Below are 27,392 nucleotides of genomic sequence, written 5' to 3'. Positions count from 1 at the left end.
CTAATATATTATTATTTATGCTTTGAGCATGCACCAGTGTTAATTTTTGGCAGCAAATTTCGATTTAGTTTTAGTTATAGTCTTTTGACTAAAATGCCATTTTAGTTTTAGTCGTATTTTAGTCTTAAGACTAAAATGCCATTTTAGTTTTAGTCGTATTTTAGTCTTAAGACCAAAATGCCATTTTAGTTTTAGTCGTATTTTAGTCATCTGAATTGTGTTAGTCGACGAAAACATTTTAGTCGGTTTTAGTAGACGAAATTAACACTGGCTGAAGTTCTGCGGATCAAACTTCTACGAAGGCCTTAACGGATCTCCCTTTTCAGGGGGATCGCCTGTTTGGCACTGCCCTGGATGGTCTCACCTCTCACGGGAAAAAGAGTGCTTTTCTTCCACAGGCTGACATGGGTAAGGGCCTTCGTCGCGGACGGGGTCCCTCCCTTTTGGCTCACAAACAGTTTCTTCGTCCCTCGGGGACAGTCGATGTGGCGAAGTCCTTAGAGACTTCCTCGGGTGGTTACAAACGCCCTAGTCTTGCGAACATGAGATCGTTTTTTTCCAGACCTGCGGACAAAGCCTACTCGGCCTGAAGGTGCGTTCCTCACTCATATATGGGGTAGGGGGGGGACGTCTTTGCCAGTTTTTGGACCTGCGGCTGCCCCGGATCCCAGGCAGCTTTGATCCGCTTTTTCCGGTAAGGTTTTCCCTTCCAATGTACGGCTGTCCCCGGATCGCTTTCAGGCGCTCTATGGGGCAGTTCAGGCTCTGGTTCAACAAGGCTGGACCTACTGGCCCTTAATGGTTCTGTGAGGATCAAAAATTCAAGATGGTATCAGTTCGCACGATGTTGGTTTCCCTACATTGGGGGATTCCTGGCCTCCATAGACCTCAAAAACGCCTACCTTCACATCCCGTTATGTGCAGGACACCAACGGGTTCTCCGTTTTTGCCATGGGTCTCTATCGGTTTGTGACATTACCCCTTGGTCTCGCTTCTGCTCCTCGGGTCTTCACAGCGGTTTTGGCTCCAGTCCTGGCGCTGTATGCGGCAGCGGGGTGTATCGGTCCTGGGTTCCTGGACGATCTGTTTCTCCGTGTGGAGTCCCCTACGATGCTGACGACGAATTTGGAAGTCACCATTTGGAGTTCGGGTGGGTTCTGAACTTTCAGAAGTCATCCCTGGTCCCTACCATAAGACTGGACTATCTGGGCCTGACTTTGGACTCATCCTCAGTCAGGGTGCTTCTCCCTCCGGGGAGATAACTCTTGAAACTTCAGACTGCGGTCAACTGTTACTGTCCAGCACAGGGTCGTCCCTTTGGACCTGCATGCAAGTACCGGGACTGATGGTGTCATCTTTCGAGACAGTCCCTTTTGCTCTAAGATCCCACAGAAGGCAATCCTTTTCAAATAGAACTGGAATTCAAACTCTCTGGACATTCGGTTCCGGCTGAGTCGGGTGACCAGGGAGTCTTGATCTGGAATCCTTCCTCCCCTTTTTACTGGACAATTGTCACCGTGGATGCAAACCTGTCCGGGTGGGGAGGAGTCATCGGCAGGTTCTCTGCTTAGGGAGTATGGTTCCTGGAGGATCCAGGTTAACGATCGATGTCCTGGAGCTGAGAGCGATCCGGCTTTGCCTGGTTCACTGGACCGGGCACCTGTGCATTCAGTCGGACTACGCCACAACCGTGGCTTATATCATTCACCAAGGGTGTCCTTGCGGTTTTGGAAGTGACAGGCATTCTAAATTGGCCTGAGCACCTTTTTTTTTTCAGCTCTCTCCGCTGTTCCCTTCCAGGTGTGGAAAATTGGCAGGCAGGTTACCTCAGTCGATGGGCCTCAGATGCAGGGGAATGGTCCCTTCATCCGGAGGTGTTCCAGCAGTTGTGCCTTCGTTGGGGCACTCCAGCCGTAGATCTGTTGGCATCGCATCTGCAGGATAGTGCAGAGGTTGTAGCCCGCTCCCGGGACCCTCTGGCAGGTGAACTTGTGGCACCATGGGTTCTGTCGTAGGCAAGAACATATGCTAATTTCAACATGAACGATGCTGAGAAGTTTAGCATGGTCACCTGCACAAGGAGGACACAGGCATTGTCGTGTGTGAGCGATCACGGATGGGCCAAGGTCCGTATCAGCTGCTGTGTGCCTTTCCTCCTCCTCAACTTGCTGCCAAGACTTCTTCGCAGGATCAAGGCGGAAGGGATTCCGGTCATTATCGTAGCTCCTGACTGGCCTCATCGAGCTTGGTACGTCGAACGGGTCAGGCTAGCCACAGGTGCTCCTTGGAGACTACCTGTCAGGGAGGATTTATTGTCTCCGGGGCCAATATTCAATCCTGCTTTACAGTCGCTGGCTTTGTCAGCTTGGCTGCTGAAGGGCAGGGTATTGTCTGCTTCAGTGATTCCCACCCTGCTTTAAAGCGTGGGAAGAGACTTCTAGGATGATTTTTCCTTCAACGGGGAGTTGATCAAAAGTTGGCATTGAGTACTTTAGAGGGTCAGGTTTTCGGCTTTGGCAATTTTCTTCCAAAGACCGTTGGCCGCCGATTCCCTGGTGCGTAACGTCTTCCAGGGGGTGCGTCACTTTGGTACTTCTGGTGCGACCTTAGTTTCCAACTGGGGACCTTGATTTGGTGCAGTTGGTTCTTCAATTACCTCCTTTTGCAAGTATTCAGGGGTATCCCCTGCCTACCTTAGTACAGAAGGTGGCCTCCTTGTTTTCTGTCACTCTGCGTTCAGGGTGTCGGCACTGGCGACATTGTCCTGTCGTTCTCCCTATATGTTGGTTCATGGAGACAAGTGGTACTTCGTCTGGATCCGTCCTTCCCTCCGAAGGTGGTTTCTAGTGTTCACTTGAACGAGGATATTGTATTACCGTCTTTGTGTCCTAAGCCCAAACATCCTGAGGAATGTATATTCCATACTCTGGATATAGTTCGGGCACTAAAGGGGTACTTGGCAACTGCTGAGTCTTTTCGTGAATCAGGTTCACTCTCTGTACTCACGGATGGCCCTAGAACAGGGCTGCCTGTGTCTGCTGCGACTGTTTCCAGAAGGGTCGGACAGACAATGGTGCAGGCTTATTCAATTAGTGATCAGGTCCTACCTTTCCCTGTTTCGGGCGCCTTCTACTCGGCGCCCAGTGCTTCCTGGTCTTTTCGCCATGCTGGCATCTGTGCTTCAGGTTGCCAGACGGCTACCTGGTTGTCTGTTCACACCTTTACCAAGGTGAATGTACTGGCATCTGCAGATGCCTCTTTTGGCCGCAAAGTTTTGCTGGCTGCTGTTTGGAGGGCTTTCAGCCTTCATTGAGGGTGTTTACTGTTTGTTTCAGGTGGGCCTCATCTTTGGTTCTGATGAGTCCTATGTTGCCTGATTGGCTATGTTTAGCCTTGGGGACTTGTTCTTTTTTGCTGTTCCCACCCCTCATTTTATGGCACTGCTTTGGGACGTCCCTACTGATATGGATCAGAGGACTGCGTCCTTCAATGAACGATAGAGAAAACTGGATTTTCGACTTACCGTAAAATCTTTTTCACTTAAGTTCATTGATGGACGCAGTACCCGCCCCTCTTTTTTGAGTTGGGTTGGTGTTACTTTTCTGACACTGCTTTGATACAAAACTGACATCCTATGCAGGAAGAGAGGGGGTGTACCCTCCGGGACTGCCCATAGGTGTACAGAACTTTTTTTTTCTGCCTAGTGTCCTACTCCTGTAGGGGGCAGTATAACCCTACTGATATGGATCAGAGGACTGCATCCGTCAATGAACTTAAGAGAAAGGGATTTTACGGTAAGTCAAAAAATCCAGTTTTCCCTTCCTTATCTAGATACACACCGACCAGCCATAACATTATTACTACTGACAGGGAAAGCGAATAACACTGATTATGTTATTACAGTGGCGTAGGATATATTAGGCAGCAAGTAATTATGTGGTCCCTAAAGTTGATGTATTGAAAGCATAAAAAGTGGTCAAGCGAAAGGATTTTAATGACTTTGACATGGGCCAAGTTGTAATGGCTAGACACCTGGTCAGAACAACTCCAAAACTGTGGGTTTTGTGGGATTTTCCCAGTCTGCAGTGGCCAGAACCCAGCAAAAGTGGTCCAAAGATTGAAAACCGGTGAACTAACGACAGGGTAATGGGCTGGCCCTTGTAGTCCTATCCAATAGAAGACCTGCTGTAGCTCAAGTTGCTAAAAAAGTTAATGCTGATACTGATAGGTGTCAGAACACAAAATGCATTGCAGTTTGTTGCATATGTCGCTGTATGGCCACTTAGTGTCCACAGCCAAAAGCACCTACAGTGGGCATGTGAGCATCAGAAATGGACCACAGAGCAATGGAAGAAGGTGGACTGGTCTGATGGATTCAAGAATGGTTTAAGGAACCAGTCTGAGGTGTTGACTTGGCCTTTATATATATTCCAGATCTCAATCCAATCAAGCAGGCGGGATTGGGCACGTACGAACTCCCGAGCTCATCCCTGGTGTCAGATACCACAGCATACTGTCACATGTCTAGTAGAGTCCATGTTTCAATGGGTTATGGTGGTTGGCCATAATGTTATGGCAGATTGGTGTAGATCAAGCAGTGTGCAGCCACTGCTTTCTGTTAGAAAGACCAACCCTCTCCTTCTCTTTCCTGATTGTCCCTACAAAGGAGAACCAGCTTCTCATTCAGAATTTCCTGGTGGCTCAGACAGTTCATTATTTAGGCTTATGGTCTTAATGTGTTGTTTTTTTACTTTTGCAGCAAAATTGGAATCACACCAACTTTTTAGAATTTATTACATTTCCTCATTTACATAGCGTAACTAAAATATTAGCCAGCAAGGAAAAAGCTGTGTTTGCCATTATTAACCCTTTCTGTATTGTGTAGACAGCTTTTCACTATCAATTGTGTTTTGCGTTTTACATGCCAGTGGGCATGTGTGCGTGGCATTCTGTGTGAACAGGAACACATAACAAACATATAGTGGGGTTTTCTGAAATTTTACTGCAAAAGTGGAAATACGCTATAAAGCTTAAGAATCCTGTTTCCCTCAATGAACTTCAAGAAAAGGATTTAATATTCAGTACAGAAATCCAAATTTGTTGCTTTATCACCAGATATATATTAGAGCTTAAAGAGGAAGTACCCCCTCCTCTGCAAGTTGTACCTATAGGTAAGCCTATGATAAGGCTTACCTATAGGTACTGTAAATATCTCCTAAACATGTACCGTTTAGGAGATATTTACCTTAAATGCAGCCAGTGACATCATTGGCACATGCGCTCTGAATGAACGGCCGCTGGTGCCGTTCCTTCAGAGCCCCATGCCGTGACCGTCGGCTCCCGCGCACATGAGCAGGAGTGACGTAATTGCGGCTCCAGCCAATCAGATGGCCGGATGCCGAAAACCCGGAAGAAGGGCGATGGAACATGTTGCCTATGAGAGAGGTGAGCGGCCGGCACATCGGGGCTTCGTTTTAAGGTAAGTATTTCATAATGAGCTAGTATGCGATGCATACTAGCTCATTATGTGTTTGTCTTTCAGGTGTTTTTTTTTTTTTTTCCAAAAAAAAATTGAGGTTTACAACCTCCTTTTTTAATACTTTTTTTTTTTTTTTTTTTATGTAAATTCTGTGCCTTTTTACCTCTGCAGTTTAAAAAGAAAACTATGAAAATGCTGCACTTCCACGCAAAGGGAGCTTGATCCAAACTTTAATGCCCCTTTCTGTGTGTTTGTAATTTAGTATTCCAGATTTGCTTTGATAATGGAAACTTTTACTTTTTAGATTGTGCTGAAGCTGTACTGAATCTTTATTCTAGCCTTTTGATGTTATAAATTTTTTGTCATTTTTCAGTAGGGCATCGCGGTCTAAAAGTCGATCAAAAAGTCGGGGCCGGTCTTCTTCGCGCTCACACTCCAGATCTTCTAAGTCTTCTCGCTCCTATTCTGAGTCTCGGTCACGATCTCGCTCTCGGTCCAGATCGTATTCTCAGTCCAGGTCCAGGTGAAGTATACATACGTTTTTATTATGTTTATTTGTGCCCAAATGTACCTACTGACTATGTACACATTTTTTAGGCTATTTAGATGAGCTTTAGAGCTGCAGGTTGACTAAATAACCCCTGTGCTAGACTTCCATTTTAAAATGTCATGGAGAACCAGAAAATATACCACATTTCTAAAGTTTACTTTACAAAATGCATTAATAAACAAAAAAGCGTAAATATTGTATGATTTTGAAGATACTGCTATGTGAACAAATACATTATATAAGATATGCACCTTGCTCTTAACCGCTTGCTGCCTGCCCACAGGTTACAGCCAATGATTTCGACTGTATGCCTGCTAATTGGCTGTGACCAATCACAGCAGAGACCTCTGTGTGTTTGTAAACAGAACACACATGATCTGACCAGTTTGTTCCTCCCTGAGCTCTTTTCGTTCAGGGAGAGAAGTCAGACATATACTGTGAGAGTACAAGTTGAACATATACATTTGTTGGTCACATTTAACCCTTTGATTGCCCTGTCCTCCAGCCAGTGCCATTTAGTACATTGATAGTGTACAGTATTATCACTGATTACTGTATTGGTGTCACTAGCAAAATCCTGTCCCTCCCAGCCATTGTCAGTTAACGCCAAATTGCCCGCCACATTATCACAGTTACACTATAACTTGCTGATCACTGCCATTACTAGTATAGTGTGTGTAATGAATCAGTATCTTGATCACGATCAGAACTATACTAGTGTTCCAAAAACGTGTAGATTGTGTTAGATGTGGGATTTTTTTTTGTTTACCAAAGGCATGTATTAGAATACATTTTGGCCCAAATTTATGAAGAAATTTGATTTTTATTGGATATCTTTTATAGCAGAAATTAGAAAATATCGTGTTTTTTTTTTTTTTTTTTTTTATTTGGTCTTTTGATTTTTTAACGTATTCAGTATTTCTGTATATATTAAAAAAGTAAATCCAATGGTGATTTTGTGTAACAAAAATTATATAAATTTAATTTGCGTACATTGTTGCATGACTGAGCAATTGCCAGTTAAAGTAGCACAGTGCTGAATAGCAAAGATTGGCCCTGGTCATGAAGGTGGTAAAAGCTTCCGGAGGTCAAGGAGTTCATGAAGACCTGGTATCTAAGCAAAAATTTGTTCTGTTTTCCTTTTGTCTCATATTTGGCTTAAAGACATTCCAGGTGCATCATAACAAAAAGGTGTGTAAAGTGTTACAGTATGTTTGTTTTCTTTAGAAAGCTGTTCCACCCCAAGAAGAATAGCCTGTGTCCGGCCAGCATGTTGCAGAGCAGAACCAACCCACCCCCTGCTCTACATGTGATCCAACTCCCCTCCTGCGGAGTCAGAGCTCTCCAGACAGTGGGGAGCATAAGCTTTGCTGCCTGCATAGCTTTCGGTCTGACTTGGAAGGGGATGTCAAAATTCTGCATGCCCCCAGAGAGCAAGGGTCCTTCTCTGCAGATGCTAACAGGAGACAGGATTTTCTATTCTGGCTGTGGCTGCTGTAGAAAGAAAACAAACTGTAAAACATTGAAGACCTTTGTTTTGATGCACCTAGGAAGTTCTTAACTTATTTAACCTGAAGGTTAATTTGACCATTTGAAAACCAGAATAGTTTTAATGGCTATTCAGTATTCTATATGGTTGGTAAATAATTAGTCTGCATACATTTTAGCATTTTAGTAATTCGTAGGCCAATGCAAAAGCAAGAATAAGTTTGCCAATTTGCAGGTGTTTGTAGACCAGATTAGGTTTATTGTTGGAAATAATAATGCCTATGAAGTTCTTAATTTATATTATTGTAAACACTTCTGGTTTCCTTCTTTTTGCCTCAATTCTTAATTGATAACTAGTTATTTGTTGGTGACTACTGCATGTGTGTATATTCTCTACCTCTTAAGGGGTTTGCTCTATGATTATCATCTTCAACTACCTGAAGAAAGACTAATAGCTTTTCTGTTATGGCACTGCTTTTCTTTTAGGAGCAGAAGCAGGTCTCGGTCATCTCAAAGTCGATCAAGATCAAGGTCTAGATCAAGATCAAAATCTTACTCACCTGGAAGACGGCGCAGATCTAGATCTCGCAGTGCTACTCCTCCGTAAGTGCATAGTAAACCAAATGGTTTGGTAGTTTACTTTTTTCTAGTAAGAGTACCTGAATGGGACCCTACATTTTTCATCAGTCCAGTTACTGCGTGCCCAGCTTAAAAATGCACATTTTAAATGGTTACGAATGTCATTGAAAATTGCCCACTAGCAACCTGTCATCTACCACCTATCCATTTACTTGTAGCCCTCTACAAATCCATGAACACAACATCTTGTTTGGGTTTATTTCAATAACTGTATTGTTGTTTTATAAAGAAACTTCTGTGTCCAATATAAAGTCATCTTTTCTATTTTTCTATCCGTGTCATGCATAAACCCATGTAAAGGGGGTGGTATTTTATATACAGCTGGTCTGCACTTCTAATTGCCTCATTGTGCACTATTTATGGCTTTAACATATTCTGTTCACTTAATTAGTTGCTCCTGCATTTTGCATTTTTTAACTGGTTATTGCAACATTAAATCTATATCTCTACATTTATTTATTGAACCAGGTGATATTTTTTAAGCTAATTGTATATACATTCATAGTTTAAAATGTATGAAGGCAATTGTATACCCTAAATCATTTTTTTTTTTTTTGGGAAATATCATTTGGGTTAAACAGATTGTTATAATGTTAAAGATAAATCCTTTTTTTATTTTTGATAAATCAAATGCCCTCTACCTAACCAACCATCACTAGCCTATTTGGAGAAATCTTTACTCTTTTTGTTGTAAAGAAAAATGCCCTACCTTGGAGTATACCTATACTTATACCTAAAAACCCCAATAACTATTTTACTAATATAGCTCCCTTGTTGCATTCAAACGAGATACTCTCGCTACTTGGACACGCCGCAGCATCTCCTCCAACTTGGGTAGAATATGTTTAATAAAAATAATTGCTTTCCCCAAACATTTTATTTAGTATACAGGTTTTCCCTCTATTTTTTAAACATTCTGACCTGAAACATATTTAAAGCATGTTCCAAGAGTTTATTTGGGGCAGTAGGAGAGCAACAGTAAGTTTACGCATGTTACCTCCCAGCAATGGGAGACTTCACTTTCCCAATAATGAACTGTATAACTTCGCATCTCTAACCAGATGCATAAGAGATTTGATTCATGGCACCTTGATATACACAGACACAGAACATGACCAAACCCTGACACTGCATAACAATTTGTTATAAAGTCTTCACATTTACAAGGAATTACACCAAACAACTACTCCCTTGCAATGTAGTCATGGAGAAACCTTAAACTTACTTGTTAAATTAACACTGCTTTTTTTATTGTTCTTTTTGCCAAATGTTGCGACCATCCGTATTGTCAACTGCATTCTCACATGTGTTTTTTTTTTTTTTTTAGTTCTTCTTCGGGTTTGGGTTCCACAACAGGCGGAAACACAACAACAAATATCCGTCTCGGGGAGGAGAACAAGGGCCACCAAATGCTAGTTAAAATGGGTGAGTGTTAAAGTGTTAGGTGATTATCTAGGCATGCAATGTGACCTAGGCATGTAGAATACACATGTCTAGCCACACATATATAATAAAGGTTTTTTTTCAGTGTATAAACACCTTTGTATGCCGTGCTATGTTCACATATCACCAGTAATACTCTTAAAAGGAAACTTAAGTAAAAAAAAATTGAGAGCGGACCTGTGCTTTACAAATGCAAGGTAAAGCAACAGTTTCACATTAATGACCAACAACAGCACATACTTGCCTTCTCTCCCCTGTGGTCTTTAGGACTGGACAGACATACTTCGGTCTTTCAGGAATTTGGTAGGATTAAACTACCTCCCCTCATTTCTCTATCATTCATTGACAGACGCAGCTTCATATCTTCTTTAGCCGTTGGGTTATGCTCCTCTCATCTGGAATAGGACACTAGGCAGGAAAAAGCTTTCAGCACGCCCAATGGGCTATCCCTGCAGGCATAACCCCACACACTCAGCTACAGCCCATAGTTTGTTTCTGCCTAGTTTAGGAGTAGAACAAGCCTGTGAGTTGACCGTCTCGCTGGGACGCGTACGACCTGGAGCGCCCTGAGTCACAGCGTACCCCTTGGCTGGCAGCACCCCCATCCTGGATGTTCGGAGTGGCGCACACCTGATCCATGGTATGGTGAGTTAAGAGTCCCAACATTTCTCTGGCGGTCTCGGGGTGGATGTGTGCCCCCTCCATGGAATAGTCAGACCCTTGGGTATCCCTCCATTCCCCTGGCCTCTCGGACATACCAGGCCCCCCCTTCAGCTGTCCCCTCCCCCTCCCAGACATACCAGGCCCTCACTTCAGCTGTCCCCCGTCTTCCCCCCCCCCCTTTTATCTCCTGTGTGTCCGGTGGGGCACTCCCAATGTCAACCTATTTGTTTCTCAACAAGAAGGTTCAGAGGTTTGTGGCCAGGTCAAGGGATCCTCTGGCCTAAGCTACAGACGCACTGGTGGCTCCTTGGGGTCAGTATCGGCTGATTTATGCGTTTCCTCCACTAAAACTCCTGCCGAAGCTGCTGCGCAGAATAGAGGTGGAAAGGATTCCGTCATTCTAGTGGCCCCAGACTGGCCTCGCCGGTCTTGGTACGCAGACCTGGTAAGGTTGATCGCCGATGTTCCTTGGAGGTTTCCCCTCAGGGAAGATCTGCTGTCTCAAGGGCTGATCTTCCATCCTGCTTTACAGTCACTGGCTTTAACGGGGTGGCTGTTGAAAGCCAGGTATTGAAGGATAGAGGTCTTTCTGACTCTGTGATTCCTACACTGTTGAAGGCCCGGAAGTCTACTTCCAGGAAGATCTATCATCATATGTGGAAAATCGTACATTTCATGGTGTGAAAGTGCGCCCTTGCTTGTTTTTGGTAGCTAGGGTTTTGACTTTTCTTCAAAAAGGGGCTAAACAGCGTTTGACTTTGGGCACTATCAAAGGCCAAGTGTCTGCTTTTAGCTGTGTTTTTCCAACATCCTTTAGCTTCACATGCCCTGATTTGCACATTTTATTCAGGGGGTGCGTCATATGACGCCTCCGAGATGATCCCCGTTACCTCCGTGGGATCTGAATTTGGTCTTATCAGTTCTTCAAAAACCTCCTTTTGAGAACATCAGGGAGATTCCCCTGCTTACATTATCTCAGAAGGTTGCCTTTTTGGTGGCTCTCACTTCTGCCCGCAGGGTGTCTGAACTGGCGGCGTTGACTTGCTGTTCACCTTATTTGGTGGTCCACACAGATATGGTACTTCGACCTAATCAGTCGTTTCTTCTCAAGATGGTTTCTGATTTCCATTTGAATGAAGACATTGTGCTGCCTTTACTCTGTCCTAAGCCCAAGCATCCCAAGGATATTGCTTTGCATTCTTTGGATGTGATTTGGGCAATTAGAGTTTACCTGGCAGCTACTGAATCTTTCAGGAAATCAGATTCTCTTTTGTTCTTACCGAAGGACCTCGAAGAGTATTGGCTGCGTCTGCTGCGAACATATCCAGATGGATCAGGCAGATGGTGGTTCAGGCTTATTCACTGAAGGGTCAGGTTCCTCCTTTCCTGGTGAAGGCCCATTCTACTAGAGCGCTGAGTGCCTTTTGGGCTTTTCGCCATCAGGTGTCAGTGATGCGAGTTTGCAATGCGGCAACTTGGTCGTCAGTGCACACTTTCACAAAATCCTACAAGGGAGATGTGTTGGCATTTTCGGATGCAAGGTTTTGCAGGCTGCTGTTTAAAAGAGAACATTTTCTCTCTTTGAGAGTGTATGGTTTTTCTGGGTGAGCTCCTTGTTACCTGATTGGCTACGTTAGTCTTTGGGGAATTGCGTACTACTTTGCGTTTTTCCCAACCCTCATGAAAATACTCCTTTGGGATGTCCCAATGGCTAAAGGAGATATGAAGCTTTGTCTGTCAATGAACAATAGAGAAAACTGGATTTTTGTCTTGCCGTAAAATCCTTTTCTCTGAAGTTCATTGACAGACGCACCACCCGCCCATCTAATTATGAATGGAATGGGGTTGTTCTCTAAACAATGCTTGCAACAAAACTAAGGGCTGTAGCAGAGTGTGTGGGGTTATGCCTGCAGGGACAGCAGCCCATGGGCGTGGTGAAAGCTTTTTCCTGCCTAGTGTCCTATTCCTGATGGGAGGGGCATAATCCAATGCTAAAGAAGATATGAAGCTGCATCTGTCAATGAACATTCAGGGAAAAGGATTTTACGGTAAGACAATCTAGTTTTCCTCGTGTCAAACTCAGGCACTTGGCACAGTTCTATGAGGCAAAGAGAGAGTCCTTTAAGCCCTGTTAGCTTTTACATTGGCCAAACAGAGCCACAGGGGAATTAATGTAAGGTAAGAATGCACTGCTGTTGGGCCCACCTTAAAAGTGAAGCTGATTTGACCTGCATTTTAAAGTTTGTTCACGGAATTCACCTGAAAATAAAAAAAAATTTCAGAACGTGTTTAGAGATTTGTAGATATGCTCTCTAAAAGCTCATCTGTATGTTGAACAGTGGATTTAATGCCAACTGGAAAGGGGTTCTGCCCAACTATGTGGCAACTGAGTTTGGAGCTATTGCAAAGGGAAAAAGTGTATTTCAAAGATTTAAAGGAACTGGCCATAGATTTGTAGCAGGGGAGTAGTATCATTCACACACATATACATATATATATATATATATATATAGATATGTGTGTATGTACAGTATAGCACAAAAGTAAGTACACCCCTCACATTTTCCTAAAATATTTGACCACACTGAAGAAATTACACTTTGCTTCAATATAAAGTAGTGAGTATACAGCTTGTATAACAGTATAAACTTGCTGTCCCCTCAAAATAACTCAACAGTACACCCCTAGCAAAAAAAATCCAAATTGGGCCTAAAGTGTACATTTTTTGTGTGGCCAACATTATTTTCCAGCACTGCCTTAACCCTCTGGGGCATGGAGTTCACCAGAGTTTCACAGGTTGCCACTGGAGTCCTCTCCCACACCTCCATGATGACATCACCGAGCTGGTGGATGTTAGAGACTTTGTGCTCCTCCACCTTCCATTTGAGGATGCTTAATAGGGTTTAGGTCTGGAGACATGCTTAGCCAGTCCACCTTTACCCTCAGCTTTTTTTAGCAAGGCAGTGGTCGTCTTGGAGGTGTGTTTGGGGTCGTTATCATGTTGGAATACTGCCCTGTGGCCCACTTTCCAAAGTAAGGGGATCATGCTTTGCTTCAGTATATCACAGTACATGTTGGCATTCATGATTCCCTTAATGAACTGTAGCTCCCCAGTGTCGGCAGCACTCATGCAGCCCCAGACCATGACACTCCCACCACCATGCTTGACTGTAGGCAAGACACAATTGTTTTTGTACTCCTCACCTGGTTGCCGCCACACGCTTGACACCATGTGAACCAAATAAGTTTATCTTGGTCTCATCAGACCACAGGGCATGGTTCCAGTAATCCATGTCCTTAGTCTGCTGGTCTTCAGCAAACTGTTTGCTGGCTTTCTTGTGGATCATCTTTAGAAGAGGCTTCCTTATGGGACGCCATGCAGACCAATTTGATGCAGTGTATGGTCTGAGCACTGACAGGCTGACCCCCATCCCTTCAACCTCCTGCAGCAATGCTGGCAAAACTCATACGTCTTACTTCCCAAAGACGACCTCTGGATATGACGCTGAGCACGTGCACTCAACTTCTTTGGTCGACAATGGCAAGGCCTGTTCTGTGTGGAACCTGTCCTGTTAAACCGCTTTATGGTCTTGGCCACCGTGCTGCAGCTCAGTTTCAGGGTCTTGACAATCTTCTTATAGCCTAGACCAGTGTTTCTCAACTCCGGTCCTCAGGGCACACTAACAGGTCAGGTTTGCAAGATAACTGAAATACATCACAGGTGATATCATTTGCTGCTCAGTGATTGCAGTATTCTAGTCTGCACCTCCCCAAGGTAATATTTAAAATCTGGCCTGTTAGTGTGCCCCGAGGACCGGAGTTGAGAAACACTGGCCTAGACCATCTTTATGTAGAGCAACAATTCTTTTTTTCAGATCCTTAGAGAGTTCTTCGCCATGAGGTGCCATGTTGAACTTCCAGTGACTAGTATGAGTGAGTGAGAGCGATAACACCAAATTTAACACACCTGCTCCCCATTCACACCTGAGACCTTTTAAAACTAACGAGTCACATGACACCGGGGAGGAAAAATGGCTAATTGGGCCAAATTTGGCACTCTTTCACTTAGGGTGGTGTACTCCCTTTTGTTACAAGCAGTTTAGACATTAATGGCTGTGTTGAGTTATTTTGAGGGGACAGAAAATTTACACTGTTATACATGCTGTACACTCACTAATTTACATTGTAGCAAAGTGTCATTTCTTCAGTGTTGAAACATGTGTCAGCGCTGCTTAAGCTAATATAATCTCACAGATATAACAAAACATATATACAGTGTAAGTGCTGCAGTGCAATAGTGCCTGTAAACCGCATTCACAAAAATCAATCAATAAATTGCACACATCAATAAAGTTCATAAAGTGCTCGTGGTGCTCCAAAAAGATTGATCAAATCCAAAAAGTGCTTCAAACGTGCTCTTGGGTAGTGCTCCCCTGTTGTGTCCCCACTCACCGGAAAGAATTAGAACTGAAGCCAGTATCCTTAACTGTTGCTCCAATGTCTGTCTGAGCAGGAAAGGACTAAGTCAGATAATTACACCCTTGTATGGGTGTAATTACACCCATCAATAGCTATTGACGACGCCTCGTGGGAGGGTGACACACGTCTAGCGAGATACCAAGCGTACGACGTCAGTTCCGGCTGGTGGAACGCACGCCGAGTTACACAGGAACCACCGAGCCGCGCTTAGTAGGATATGCTGTAATTTCAATGTAAGTGGATATTATTCAATAAAGATTCCTTTTAAACGTACTTTCACTATGGAGAATCCTCTTTTTTTTTTTTTTTTTTTTTTATTTGGGTCACTGAGAAAGAGTGCTCAGCAGACACCAGGGTGTAATTATCTGGCTTAGTCCTTCCCTTCCCAGACGGACATTGGAGCAACAGTTAAGAATACTGGCTTCAGTTCTTATTCTTCCCGGTGAGTGGGGACACAACAGGGGGAGTGGGGACACAACAGGGGAGCACTATCCAAGAGCACGTTTGAAGCACTTTTTGGATTAGATCAATCTTATTGGAGCACCATGAGCTTTTTATGAACTTTGATGTGTGCAGTTTGATTGATTTTTGTGGATGCTGTTTACAGGCACTTTATTGCACCTATATTGCACTGCAGCACTTACACTGTATATATGTTTTGTTATATCTGAGATTATATTAGCATAAGCAGCGCTGACACCACCTGTTTCATTATTTAAAGGCACAGGCACTTTTTTTCAGCTGCAGCTTGTAGGTTAATACACTTGTAGCACATTTATACATTCTCTCTATATGTTTTCCAAAAGCGCGAGGTCTTTTCTGTTTTTTTTTTTTTATTTCTTCAGTCTTGTCACTTAAAAAGATATAATAAAATATTTACAAAAATGAGAAGGGTGTACTCACCTTTGGGAGATACTGTGTGTGTGTATATGTGTGTATGTGTGTGTATGTATGTATATCTATCTATATATATATATATATATATATATATATATATATATATAATGTGTGTGTATATACCGGAGCAAATACTTGGTTCCATGTGTTGCTCCCTTGTCCACACAAGGGAGCTTTTAATGGGGAATAATCTTTTACATAGTTTCTGTTTACTCATGCTGACAGAGAGGGAATGGCATCTGGAATGAAGTGAATGCAAAAGGGATCGCTAGGATGAACTGCCCTAAAGCAGTGGTCCTCAACCCTGGTCCTCAGGGCCCACTAACAGGCCAGGTTTGCAAGATAACCAAATTACATCACAGGTGATCTCATTTGCTGCTCAGTGATTGCAGTATTCTAGTCTGCATCTCCCCAAGGTAATACTTAAAATCTGGCCTGCTAGTGGGCCCCGAGGACCGGAGTTGAGGACCACTGCCCTAAAGCACACTTCTAAGCAGAAAGAAAAACATGCAAATATTCTGATATAAAATGCATAAGTAAAGCGCACATATATATATACTGTATGTATATATACAGTAGGTACGGAAAGTATTCAGACCCCCTTAAATTTTTCACTCTTTGTTATATTGCAGCCATTTGCTAAAATCATTTAAGTTCATTCTTCTTCCTCATGAATGTACACATAGCACCCCATACTGACAGAAAAACACAGAATTGTTGACATTGTTGCAGATTTATTAAAAAAGAAAAACTGAAATATCACACGGTCCTAAGTATTCAGACCCTTTGCTCAGTATTTAGTAGAAGCCCCCTTTTGATCTAATACAGCCAGGAGTCTTTTTGGGAAAGATGCAACAAGTCTTTCACACCTGGATTTGGGGATCCTCTGCCATTCCTCCTTGCAGATCCTCTCCAGTTCTGTCAGGTTGGATGGTAAACGTTGGTGGACAGCCATTTTTAGGTCTCTCCAGAGAGGCTCAATTGGGTTTAAGTCAGGGCTCTGGCTGGGCCATTCAAGAACAGTCACGGAGTTGTTGTGAAGCCACTCCTTCGTTATTTTAGCTGTGTGCTTAGGGTCATTGTCTTGTTGGAAGGTAAACCTTCGGCCCAGTCTGAGGTCCACAGCACTCTGGAGAAGGTTTTTGTCCAGGATATCCCTATACTTGGTCGCATTCATCTTTCCCTCGATTGCAACCAGTCGTCCTGTCCCTGCAGCTGAAAAACACCCCCACAGCATGATGCTGCCACCACCATGCTTCACTGTTGGGACTGTATTGGACAGGTGATGAGCAGTGCCTGGTTTTCTCCACACATACCGCTTAGAATTGAGGCCAAAAAGTTCTATTTTGGTCTCATCAGACCAGAGAATCTTATTTCTCACCATCTTGGAGTCCTTCAGGTGTTTTTTTAGCAAACTCCATGCAGGCTTTCATGTGTCTTACACTGAGGAGAGGCTTCCGTCGGGCCACTCTGCCATAAAGCCCCGACTGGTGGAGGGCTGCAGTGATGGTTGACTTTCTACAACTTTCTCCCATCTCCTGACTGCATCTCTGGAGCTCAGCCACAGTGATCTTTGGGTTCTTCTTTACCTCTCTCACCAAGGCTCTTCTCCCCCGATAGCTCAGTTTGGCCGGACGGCCAGCTCTAGGAAGGGTTCTGGTCGTCCCAAACATCTTCCATTTGAGGATTATGGAGGCCACTGTGCTCTTAGGAACCTTAAGTGCAGCAGAAATCTTTTTGTAACCTTGGCCAGATCTGTGCCTTGCCACAATTCTGTCTCTGAGCTCTTCAGGCAGTTCCTTTGACCTAATGATTCTCATTTGCTCTGACATGCATTGTGATCTGGAAGGTCTTGTATAGACAGGTGTGTGGCTTTCCTAATCAAGTCCAATCAGTATAATCAAACACAGCTGGACTCAAATGAAGGTGTAGAACCATCTCAAGGATGATCAGAAGAAATGGAAAGCACCTGAGTTAAATATATGAGTGTCACAGCAAAGGGTCTGAATACTTAGGACCATGTGATATTTCAGTTTTTCTTTTTTAATAAATCTGCAACAATGTCAACAATTCTGTGTTTTTCTGTCAGTATGGGGTGCTATGTGTACATTCATGAGGAAGAAGAATGAACTTAAATGATTTTAGCAAATGGCTGCAATATAACAAAGAGTGAAAAATTTAAGGGGGTCTGAATACTTTCCGTACCCACTGTGTGTGTGTGTATATATATATATATATATATATATATATATATATATATATATATATATATATATATATATATATATATATATAATTATGCAGTGGAAATCATGTATTATTTTTTGTAACCAAAGTCTTAATTTTCTCTTTAGGTTGGAGTGGAGCTGGAGGCCTTGGTGCTAATGAGCAGGGTATTCAGGACCCAATAAAAGGGGGAGACATCCGTGACAAATGGGACCAGTACAAAGGAGTGGGAGTGTCTCTTGATGATCCCTATGAAAACTACCGTAGGAACAAAAGTTACTCTTTCATTGCACGAATGAAAGCCAGAGATGAAAGTAAGTGCTGAAAAAGATAAGGAAAAAAATGACATTTGGTGCTAGTTTTGGTTGCTTTAAAGACATTGAGGTTTATTTACTAAAGACAAATATACTGTGCACTTATTTGCCCTAGAACTAAGGGGAAGCTCTGCTGATTTCGGTTATCCAATCGTAAAAACAAAAAAGCTGTGTTTTTATTTTCCTTGCATGTGTTTGAGTATTCATTGCAAAGTGAAGTTTTACCTCATTTACTTGGCTCTGGAGCAAGTGCACTTGCAGTGCACAGTATATTTGCCTGTAGTATAACCCTCTTTAAAAACCTTTGTCTCTCTGTAAAATGAAGATTTTATATAATCAGTCCAAAAATAATTTTAAAAATATCAATTTATAACCTTAAAGGTAACATAAAATTGATCCAAACCATTTAAACTTCCCTTTTTTATATACACCAGAAAATGTTGCCATTCATTTTACTATGGTCTGTTTTTTTTTTTGCACGTCTTTATTACTAGCTTGATAGTTTGTCTCATTCACAAAAATATGGGCGTATTTCTGAACTCAGGAGACACAGGTGGTGATTACAGCCACTTCTACAAATGATAGAATATATATAATGTATTTGCTGGTGCTTGCGTAAATGTTTGTGAACAGCTGTGTGCTCCTGGATGTAGACTGTTGGTCCTCACTACATCAAGGCAATAGAAATACATTTTCTTCAGGTGAACTGGAGCCAGACACAGGGAAAACACAATATCCTCATAAAGAAGATGGAAATTTTTTTTTTTTTTTTTTTTGTAAGCTTAAATGGGGCTTCCTACAGGACAATGCAGATAACTCAGAAAACCTCCTGGTTGAAGTAATTGTCTAAAAATACTACCTTACAACAATGTCAATTAAATTTTCCAAGTAGGTTAAAACGTAAGTTTTGTGAGTTTTAGGCATGGTCATATATTTGGTCATAATAATAAGTAAATCCAAAATGCCCCTGTCTCTCAGAACTGGTTTCAACAGCCAGGCCAGCCAAGCCAGAAAATGCAAAGCAAGGTAGAAAATCGGTTCTTGAGATAAATTAAGTAGAGGCCATTGAGCATTCACTAATGTGAATGAGGCTGGTGTACCACATTCTGCATGGCCTTCTGAAGTTCTGAAAATAACTGGAAGGTCCTCACCATTGATCCTTAGAAGAAGATGAGGTAAAGGTTTCAGCAGAGAAAAGGCATAAATCTGGGCATACTGATCCCATGGTTCCACCAGGGCATCTGCTCAACTGGACTCAAATCTGTAATGTTTCTTGTTGAACTAAGAAGCTAAAAAATCTGGCATCCCCAAATGCAGACCCATGTCTTGGAACAATATAGTAAAAATATTCTGCACTTAAGTATGACACCAGTGTTGTGGAATAAGTCCCACAGGCGTATCTATAGCATGAACCAGGTCTCAGTCCACTACGTTCCACTTGGCCTTGTTGCCCTCCTCAGATTGGGGAATCTTTAGACACACTATGTATAAAAAAAACAAAAGAGTGTGCGTCAACTTTGTGCATTAACTGAGACCATGTTCATTCCCAAAAGGTAAAAGGAGGTAATATGCCAAACGGTAGAACACAACATGCTCTGCCTAGGACAGGATAGACTTTACCTCCCCCTGTCGCAAAACACTTCTGCTACCCCCTTAAATACTGATGTAAGCCACAGCTGTGACATTGAACCTGGACCAGATGGGCGATACAGAGAAGAAACAACAGACAAATTGCTCTTAATTCTAGTATGTTGAATGGAAGCTTTAATTCTGAGATCATCAACCCTTAACAGACAGATCTCAGACCTCAGCCCCTACCTAGAATACTGGCAACTATTGGGATATCTTCTGATGTAAAGGAAGATGAACATGGTGGAACAGACCTCACCAGGACAGTTTGAGGATATAGAAAGGTCATCTTGTCCAGAGAAAGATTGAATTTGTCCCACGGCATGAAATTGTTCAGTTGCAATGTTCTGTGCAATTGAGCTAATGGAACCACTTCGAAGGTGAATACCATCAATCCCAGCACTTGTATGCAGCTCCAGGGGGAAGACCGATGTATGGATGAAAGTTGGCAACCTGGTTTTGCAGGGAGATCTTAGCATGAAAGGTTTTCAGAAGAATACACAAGTACTCTAAGCGATGTGAAGTCTTTCAAGGTCCACAACCTAGATGACCTTTTGGAGCTCAAGGCCAGAGACTTCTGCTCTTGCAGAAGCAGATCATCTAGGTATTCAATGACAGGGATGCTTCTGAGATGAAGATGACCCATAACTAGTGTGAGGCTCTACACTTGGGGCTGAGGGAAAGGACCACAAACTGGTAGTAATGGTTATCCATTGCAAAGCTGCAAAATCACTGAGACGTGGATGGATGGATGTTAACCACTTTAAGACTGCTCACGTTGCTGCTACTGCAGCAAGGTGGCAGCCCTGTGTCCAGTGACGTAGACCTACGTCGCTGGATTCCTCCCCGTCTTGGCGGCGCACGTGTGGTTAGACACAGCGGGAGTCGGGTAGGAGGAGGAGAGACGGCGATCGCCGTCTTTCTTCCCCAATCGTCGGGAAAAGAGTGCGTAAATCAGCCCGCTTGTGTAAACAAAGCGGGCGGATCTTCTCTATGACAGACGGGGACAAAGATCACAGGATTCGGCATAGCTAGCTGAACCTTCAATCTGTGTCACAGAACCCCCTCCCCCCACACACTTCAGTAAGCATGAGGCACACATTTAACCCCTTGATCACCAACAGTGTTAACCCCTTCCTTGCCAGTGTCATTATTACAGTAACAGTGCATATTTTTAGCGTTGATTACTGTAGTAATGTCACTGGTCCCCCCCAAAAGGGTCACAAATGTCAGTTAGGCGTCCGATCTGTCCGCCGCAATGTCACAGTCCCGCAAAAAATCTCAGATCGCCGTCATTACTAGTAAAAAAAAAAATGACAAATCTTTCCCGTTGTTAATAACTTTTGCGCAAACCAATCAAAATACGCTTATTGCTATTTTTTTTACCAAAAATATGTAGCAGAAAACAAATTGGCCTAAAATGTTAAAAAAATTTGATTTGTAAATTTTTTTTGGGGAATGTTATATATCCAAATGTGAAAAATATTATTTATTTATTTTTTTTTCAAAATTAGCAATAAGCGTATTTTTGTGTAAGATTTAGGTCAATAAGATTTATGTCCAAACAGCATGGTAGAGGAGAGAATAGTGGAATCCGTTAAATTTAAAATGTAATGCACGCCCTAGATTAGGAAAAAAAGTTCTGTTTTGGAGAAGCAGTGGCATCTGAAATTCAGCTGATGGAGTCTCATCCTCTAGGAAGGGAGGGACTCAGCTCCTGACAATGAATCCTCTGGAGATTCCCTAACAGAATCCAAAATATTAGTTCTCTTTGTATCAGATTCCACTTTGGGGGCATTTTAATCCCTTGCAATCGGGGGAGCAACAAGTTGCACTAACAGTCCTGAAACGCGCATAACAAAAGAAAATACCGCCAGTGCAAGACAGAACAAGGAATGAGCATCGGAGAATCTTTCTCTGTGCTATGTTTAACCTTGCAGTGCAGATGAGGTAGAGATCAGATTCACTTGCCAATGTAGTCCGCCCTCCTCTTTGGTGCCAGGCATGGGGTAGCTCCAACCACCAAGGCTGTGTACCTTTTTAAGAGAATAAGCTAACAAAAACACACTGGAATACTCGGATCCAGGCTGGATTTGGCATGTTGTGTTAAATCGGCAGGAAAGGTTCTGTGATCACTTGTCAAGCAGATGGAATTGGGGAACACTTGAATTCTGTTCATTGCCACAAGCTGTTCTTTAAGCAAATAAGACACTGGATGCACAGAATCGGACACTGCGGAAAGGGCTTTTGGCTTTGTGCATGCAGGCTCCCTTCTTCCCAGAGCTGTGTCATAAAATGTTAGATAAATTAGAAGACAGCATAACATTTAAACTGCTTTACCCATAAACAATGTCCAACCGCCTGAGAAAACACGTCCTCACTCCTCCCTTTAGAGTCTAAGGATAAATAAAGAGGATAGTTTTCTTTTCACAAAAATTAAAGTCCAGCTTGCTAAGATTAAAAAAAAAAAAAAAAAAGCTAAAGCTCCCCTATGTGGCAAGCCCCCGAATTTCATAAAAGTGTAGGGCAAGCCCAGAAGTGAAAGAAGAATTTTAAGTCCTTCACAAAATGATGCACGGCTACAGCTGCCTCTGTAGCAAATACAAACGCAGTCTCTGTATTGACAGAGGAAAAACCTCAACACTGCTTTAGCTCTGGCCCAATCATTCCACAAAGAATCCCCAGCAGAGTCTTGTGCTGATTGCAGTACTGTTGGGGAGAGGCTTCCAATAGCCATCCTCAATCTACGTTATCAGTAGCTGTTGAAAGCAGAAAATTACTCCAATTCAAGCTAAAAATATAGCAGAAAGAAAAGACGTCAACCTTTCTAAGGACACTGTGCAGAACTGGTGAGGTGGGAGGGGTTATAGCCCCTAGAGCAGGGTTGTCAAACTCCATTTAATCGTGGGCAGCATTAGCAATATGGTTGCCCTCAAAGGGCCGCTTGTATCTGGGTTGTGCGAAGTACAGAGTGCAGGGTTCAGGTGTGCATTACATACAAAGTTCAGGATAACAATACATACAGAGTGCAGGGTGTAGAGGTGCCCTTTGTACAGAGTTCAGGGGTGCGCGAGTGCAGATTTCAGGATTATACTACAAACAAGAGTGCAGGGTTTCAGGGGTGCACTTCAATTTTCCCCTTCCCCCACCAAAAGCAAGCCTCATGCCTCAAATTTGTACTCTCTCCTACCTGATGTAAGATTTAGGATGGCATTTACAAGAATGTCTCTCTTCATGGCCACTATTTGGTGCAGCAAGTCCTCAAAAGCCTGTCCTCTGGATGTAGTTTAGAAGAACACATAGCCGCTGGAGCGGTCCGGTACCTCTGGCACGAACAGGCTATGCCAAACCGACCACGCATACTCTCCGCTACACACGAAGCCTGCATTGCTGGGGAGACTGAGGAGGAGAGAGCAGGAAGTGTTTGCTCCTGTCATCAAGGAGACCTGTTCCATGACAGTGGAAAGCAGATGGTGAAAACGGGAGGTGGCGGCCGCTGTGGGGGCCTGATTAGGCCCACAGGCCATGTGTTTGCCTTTAGTGCGCTAGAGGGTTGTCCTTGGGTTTTGTTATATGCGCAGTGTCTTTGCTGTCTCCTGTAGGCAGCAGTATAACCCTGGGTGTCTTATCAAGCTGTGTTTCTCAATTGGCAATAGAGAAAAATAGTTCCTATATAGAACTTTGTATGAGGGAATGATTACATCACTTCCCTCAGGTAGTGGCAGCCCTTCACCACCTCCTAGTAATGCTAATCAGGAAACTAGGGAAGATGAAATATGGATATTCTGAAATATGGATAATGCAAAATGTAACACAGGGTTGTAGTAGGTGGATGTTTTTTTGGTTGCTATCAGTTTGATTGAGTGGTGTTAATGTTCTGCTGCTGTGGATGGTTTGGGGAGAATTGCATGGATTGCTATTATCAGCCTGTCAGGGAGATGAGATCCGTATATGGAAAAAGGTTTATGGGTGCCATTATTCTTTCCCTGGGGTTGAGCACGGAGGACATAGATCAAGCATTTTTCATCTTTCTTCCTTTCTTCATTTTATCTTCCAAATTTTGAAGAAAAAAAGGAACAAGATAAACTCTGCCCACTTTTAGTTTGAATAAATTATTAAACTGACATACATTAATGGTTATGGTTCATAAGCACGTCATCGTTTGATTTTTTTTTTTTCCTTGGGTTCAGATGTCTTTACGCTTTTCTGCTACCTGGCTGTGATATTTCTATTGGTTTGGGAGCTGGGATTGACACTGCATTCTTCATTTAGGATTTGTTGAAAGGCAGACAGATTTAAGTGTACCAGTGCACAAATCAAGCATGTACATTCTAGTGATCTAGGGGACACTTTTGTAGTGTTGACATGTGCGAGTAGAGCTGCTTGGTGTATGATCTATTATTGTTTTTGGTGAAAGGATATACTAAAAGGGGGTCCAGCCAGGTACTAGCAAAGTGTACCTAAATAAAGCGGCCAGTGAGTATATATCTAGTAATGTTCTTATGGTTGAGGTCACAAGCTCTCCAACCCGGTATGCTGATTGGACTGTGTAATCTCTCGTGTTTATCTTGAACATGACTGCATCTGCTATTTTGTAATTGTATCACTACATAGTCCTACTGCCTTTTTTGTTAGTTGTGCTGTATAATTGAAAATATATTGCTCACGTTTTATTTGGGCACATGGTTTGGTGAGCTGTATCCTGGCCTGGTTATGTGAAGTGGACCTGTTTTATTATTGCAGATTTCAAAGCGGGAGGACCGTTTCCACCAGGCTCAGGTCCACCAGGAAACAGTGAGTGTGTTCTGTATTCCCTTGTTAATAAATTGGAAAAAAAAAACGTTAACGGTAACCACAGCTTTTTAACAATGCATGGCCATAGTTGTTCCTTGGTTTTTTTTACTTAGAATTTCCAAAGAAATGTAGTTTATATATGTAAGATGACACTGTTTAATTCACAGGCTTTTAATGCCTGGTGTCAACATAGGGACCTATATAACCCTTTGCTCATTTGTATATTATTCAAAACCTTAGTCCAGTCAAGATACTCCCAATATGCCTTTAGGCAACAAAGTAACATGTTTTTCTAGCATTTGTTTGGTATTTAAACCTACAATATAGTTTGATTTTGTGGTGTCATATTTTTGTGTGTGCATGCTACTTATTAAAAATATTATAGATTTCATGTATGCAGGCGTCCCAATCAGTGTATACTGTTTATAGATTTATGTGTAGTCATCCTTTTAATTAATAATGTTAATAATTAGTTAGAGACCTATGGTTGACATACCTGTTCTTTTCCTTTAGTGAAGCGGGAATGTCAGGATCCACCAGCACAAGAATGACCTAATCCAAGAAGTCCTTTTAACTAGAATGGTCGCAGTTACTGTAGATACGCTCCCTGGGGACTGATCTTGAATTTTATCACATATGTTGTAAAGAATTGCTTCTGGTGATCTTTGCCACTCAATTGGTAAAGTTTTAATTTTTAAAGAATTTTTTTTTTTAATGCAGAGAACGCATCTGACAATATTTCTCATCACTGAATTTCAGACCTGTTTTCAACACAATGAAAAGTTGGCCCGTACAAATGTTCAGAATACCACAATAAAATTGTATATTGTCAGCATAATGTTCCCCGGTATTATCAGGACTGTTCTGCTCACCAGCAATCTCCTCGCTTATTAGTTTTTCGAAGACTTCATAAGAAACTACTTTTTAAACAATGTTGTATTATAGGCATTGAAAGCAATCTGTCAAGAATTTCCACACAAGAAGTGTTCGCTATATGTTGCTACATTTTTGAGCTTTTCTTGCAAGTTGGGATGTAACAAAATATTTTGCTCCCTGCTGATTTTGTGTTTAACAGTGTAACTGTGTATTATGTAAGTGGAAACAATTGACTGTATGAATTTTTTGTTTGTGAACAGCCCTTCTCTGCTTACAAATAATTTTGTAAAATAAATTTGTGAAACAGTGATATGTCGCCCTTCTTTTCTTTTAATTCCCTTTTTAATTGCCAAGCTCCTCCTATATTCTGAATTCCTTAAAGTGGTATTAAACCCAAAACCAAAAATGTTATTTCTCTCTTGTTCATTGACTGACACAGCTCATGATTCTTCTTAACCATTCGGTTATACTGCCCCCTACAGGAGTAGGACACTAGGCAGTAAAAAGCTTGACTACGCCTATGGGCAGTCCCACTCTCCGCTATAGGCACTAGGTTTATTTCTGCCTTCAGGAGTAAGGACCTAGTTCCTTGCTGGGTTAACTGGTCCTGGCGATTTTGTTTTCTCTTACGTCCTCCGACAGTCGCCGCCTCCTCTAAGTCATCACAATTGGGTATTGTCCACCTATCCGTAGGAATAGCTAGGCATATAGACTTAGTCAAAAGACAAAAGGCATTAGCATGTACACACCCACGGGGGCTGTCCCATCTGGTCAATACCCCCCCTGCATCACCACTCCCAAGTTTGCCTAGCAATCAGGAATAGTCAGGCTCCCTTGTGCTGGGGCTTCAGTCTCAGCCTTCCTATATCTTTCATTTGATTTTCTTTGAAAAATGTCAGTTTTTTTTCTCTCACTTTACTAGCTGTTTATTTTGTCAGCTTTAGAGTTAGTTATTCTTCGTATGAAGATGGATCATGCGGTGATGGGATTCGGACTGGCCGCCCTGGTTCTCCAGGGCACAGAGGGTCAGATGGACCCCCAGCCCGCCATCGAGCGTTCAGCTATGGTTCGCCCTGGCATTATGAACGACCCATCCCTGTTCGCTGCAGTGATGCAGCCGTGAGGTGGCTACCTCACAGGACTCGTCTGCGCTGCAGCAGCTTCATGTTTCTGGCTCACGGCACTCCCTGTCAGGAGAGGACAGAGGTTTATCCGTGCATAGAGGCTCCCCCACGCCATCGGGTACAGGTAAGTACTTTTCTGTGTGGGGCGGCAGTCTGTGTTGCTGTGTGTCCCCATGTCTGTGCCTGTGTGACTCCCTGTGCGATCCCTGCGGGGTTTGTTTTGTGCAAATTGTATGTTTTTTGCTGGGGGTCCCTGTCCCTGTGTCATCTTAGGTGCATGTTGGGGGTGCAGACGTGCGTGTTGTGCGGCGACCGCTGCGGGGGTATGTTCGCGCGGTCCGCCATGTTTTTTACTGCACATGGATATGGCCCCTCTGGGGCGAGTATACAGATCGTTTTGGCGCCCTCCGCCGCCATTTTGTGGGCTGTAGAACGATCGGGTCGGCCGCATGTCGGCAGCCATCTTGGTGAAGCCTCAATGAATTTCCTATGGGCAGCCATTTTCCCTTAGGTCTGGCTTATAGCCAGCCCCTTCCAGCAGCATTTCCTTTTCCTCTCAGGCAGCAAAGGACACAGGTAGCAACGATCTGCGGGCTCTGCACTGCATCTCTCTGTCTTCTTCTGCATACTGCTTCTGGCTCAGTTTCTTTCTACTTTTGGGGGTCTTCATAGCTGTGACCGTAGCGGTGGGCTGCGCACTCCGCAGCGCTATTTAAGGGGACAGTACATCATTTTTTGCACTGTAATTTTTTCTTGTCTTGAGCCATGGATTCTCAGGAAAGCAAGTTTCC

The 27,392-nt window shown here is 43.0% G+C and overlaps 1 protein-coding gene across 1 annotated transcript in view; it reads left to right on the top strand.

The window, feature by feature from the left end:
• The window catches only part of CHERP (calcium homeostasis endoplasmic reticulum protein), a 75,637-nt gene extending 49,852 nt beyond the window's left edge, over positions 1 to 25,785 (top strand). Inside the window, exons 14-19 of the mRNA XM_082243135.1 lie at positions 5,853 to 6,002; positions 8,004 to 8,120; positions 9,484 to 9,581; positions 17,993 to 18,178; positions 24,551 to 24,601; positions 25,115 to 25,785. Coding sequence (XP_082099261.1) covers positions 5,853 to 6,002; positions 8,004 to 8,120; positions 9,484 to 9,581; positions 17,993 to 18,178; positions 24,551 to 24,601; positions 25,115 to 25,152 — 640 coding nt within the window. The 3' untranslated portion in view covers positions 25,153 to 25,785. The remainder of the gene's footprint in view (positions 1 to 5,852; positions 6,003 to 8,003; positions 8,121 to 9,483; positions 9,582 to 17,992; positions 18,179 to 24,550; positions 24,602 to 25,114) is intronic.
• Positions 25,786 to 27,392: the final 1,607 nt, after the last annotated feature.

The sequence above is a fragment of the Pelophylax lessonae genome, assembly GCF_965119305.1.
Source record: "Pelophylax lessonae genome assembly, chromosome: 1".
Taxonomy (NCBI): domain Eukaryota; kingdom Metazoa; phylum Chordata; class Amphibia; order Anura; family Ranidae; genus Pelophylax; species Pelophylax lessonae.
Note: the sequence above shows the minus strand (reverse complement) of the source record. Positions and strands in the feature narration are given on the sequence as shown.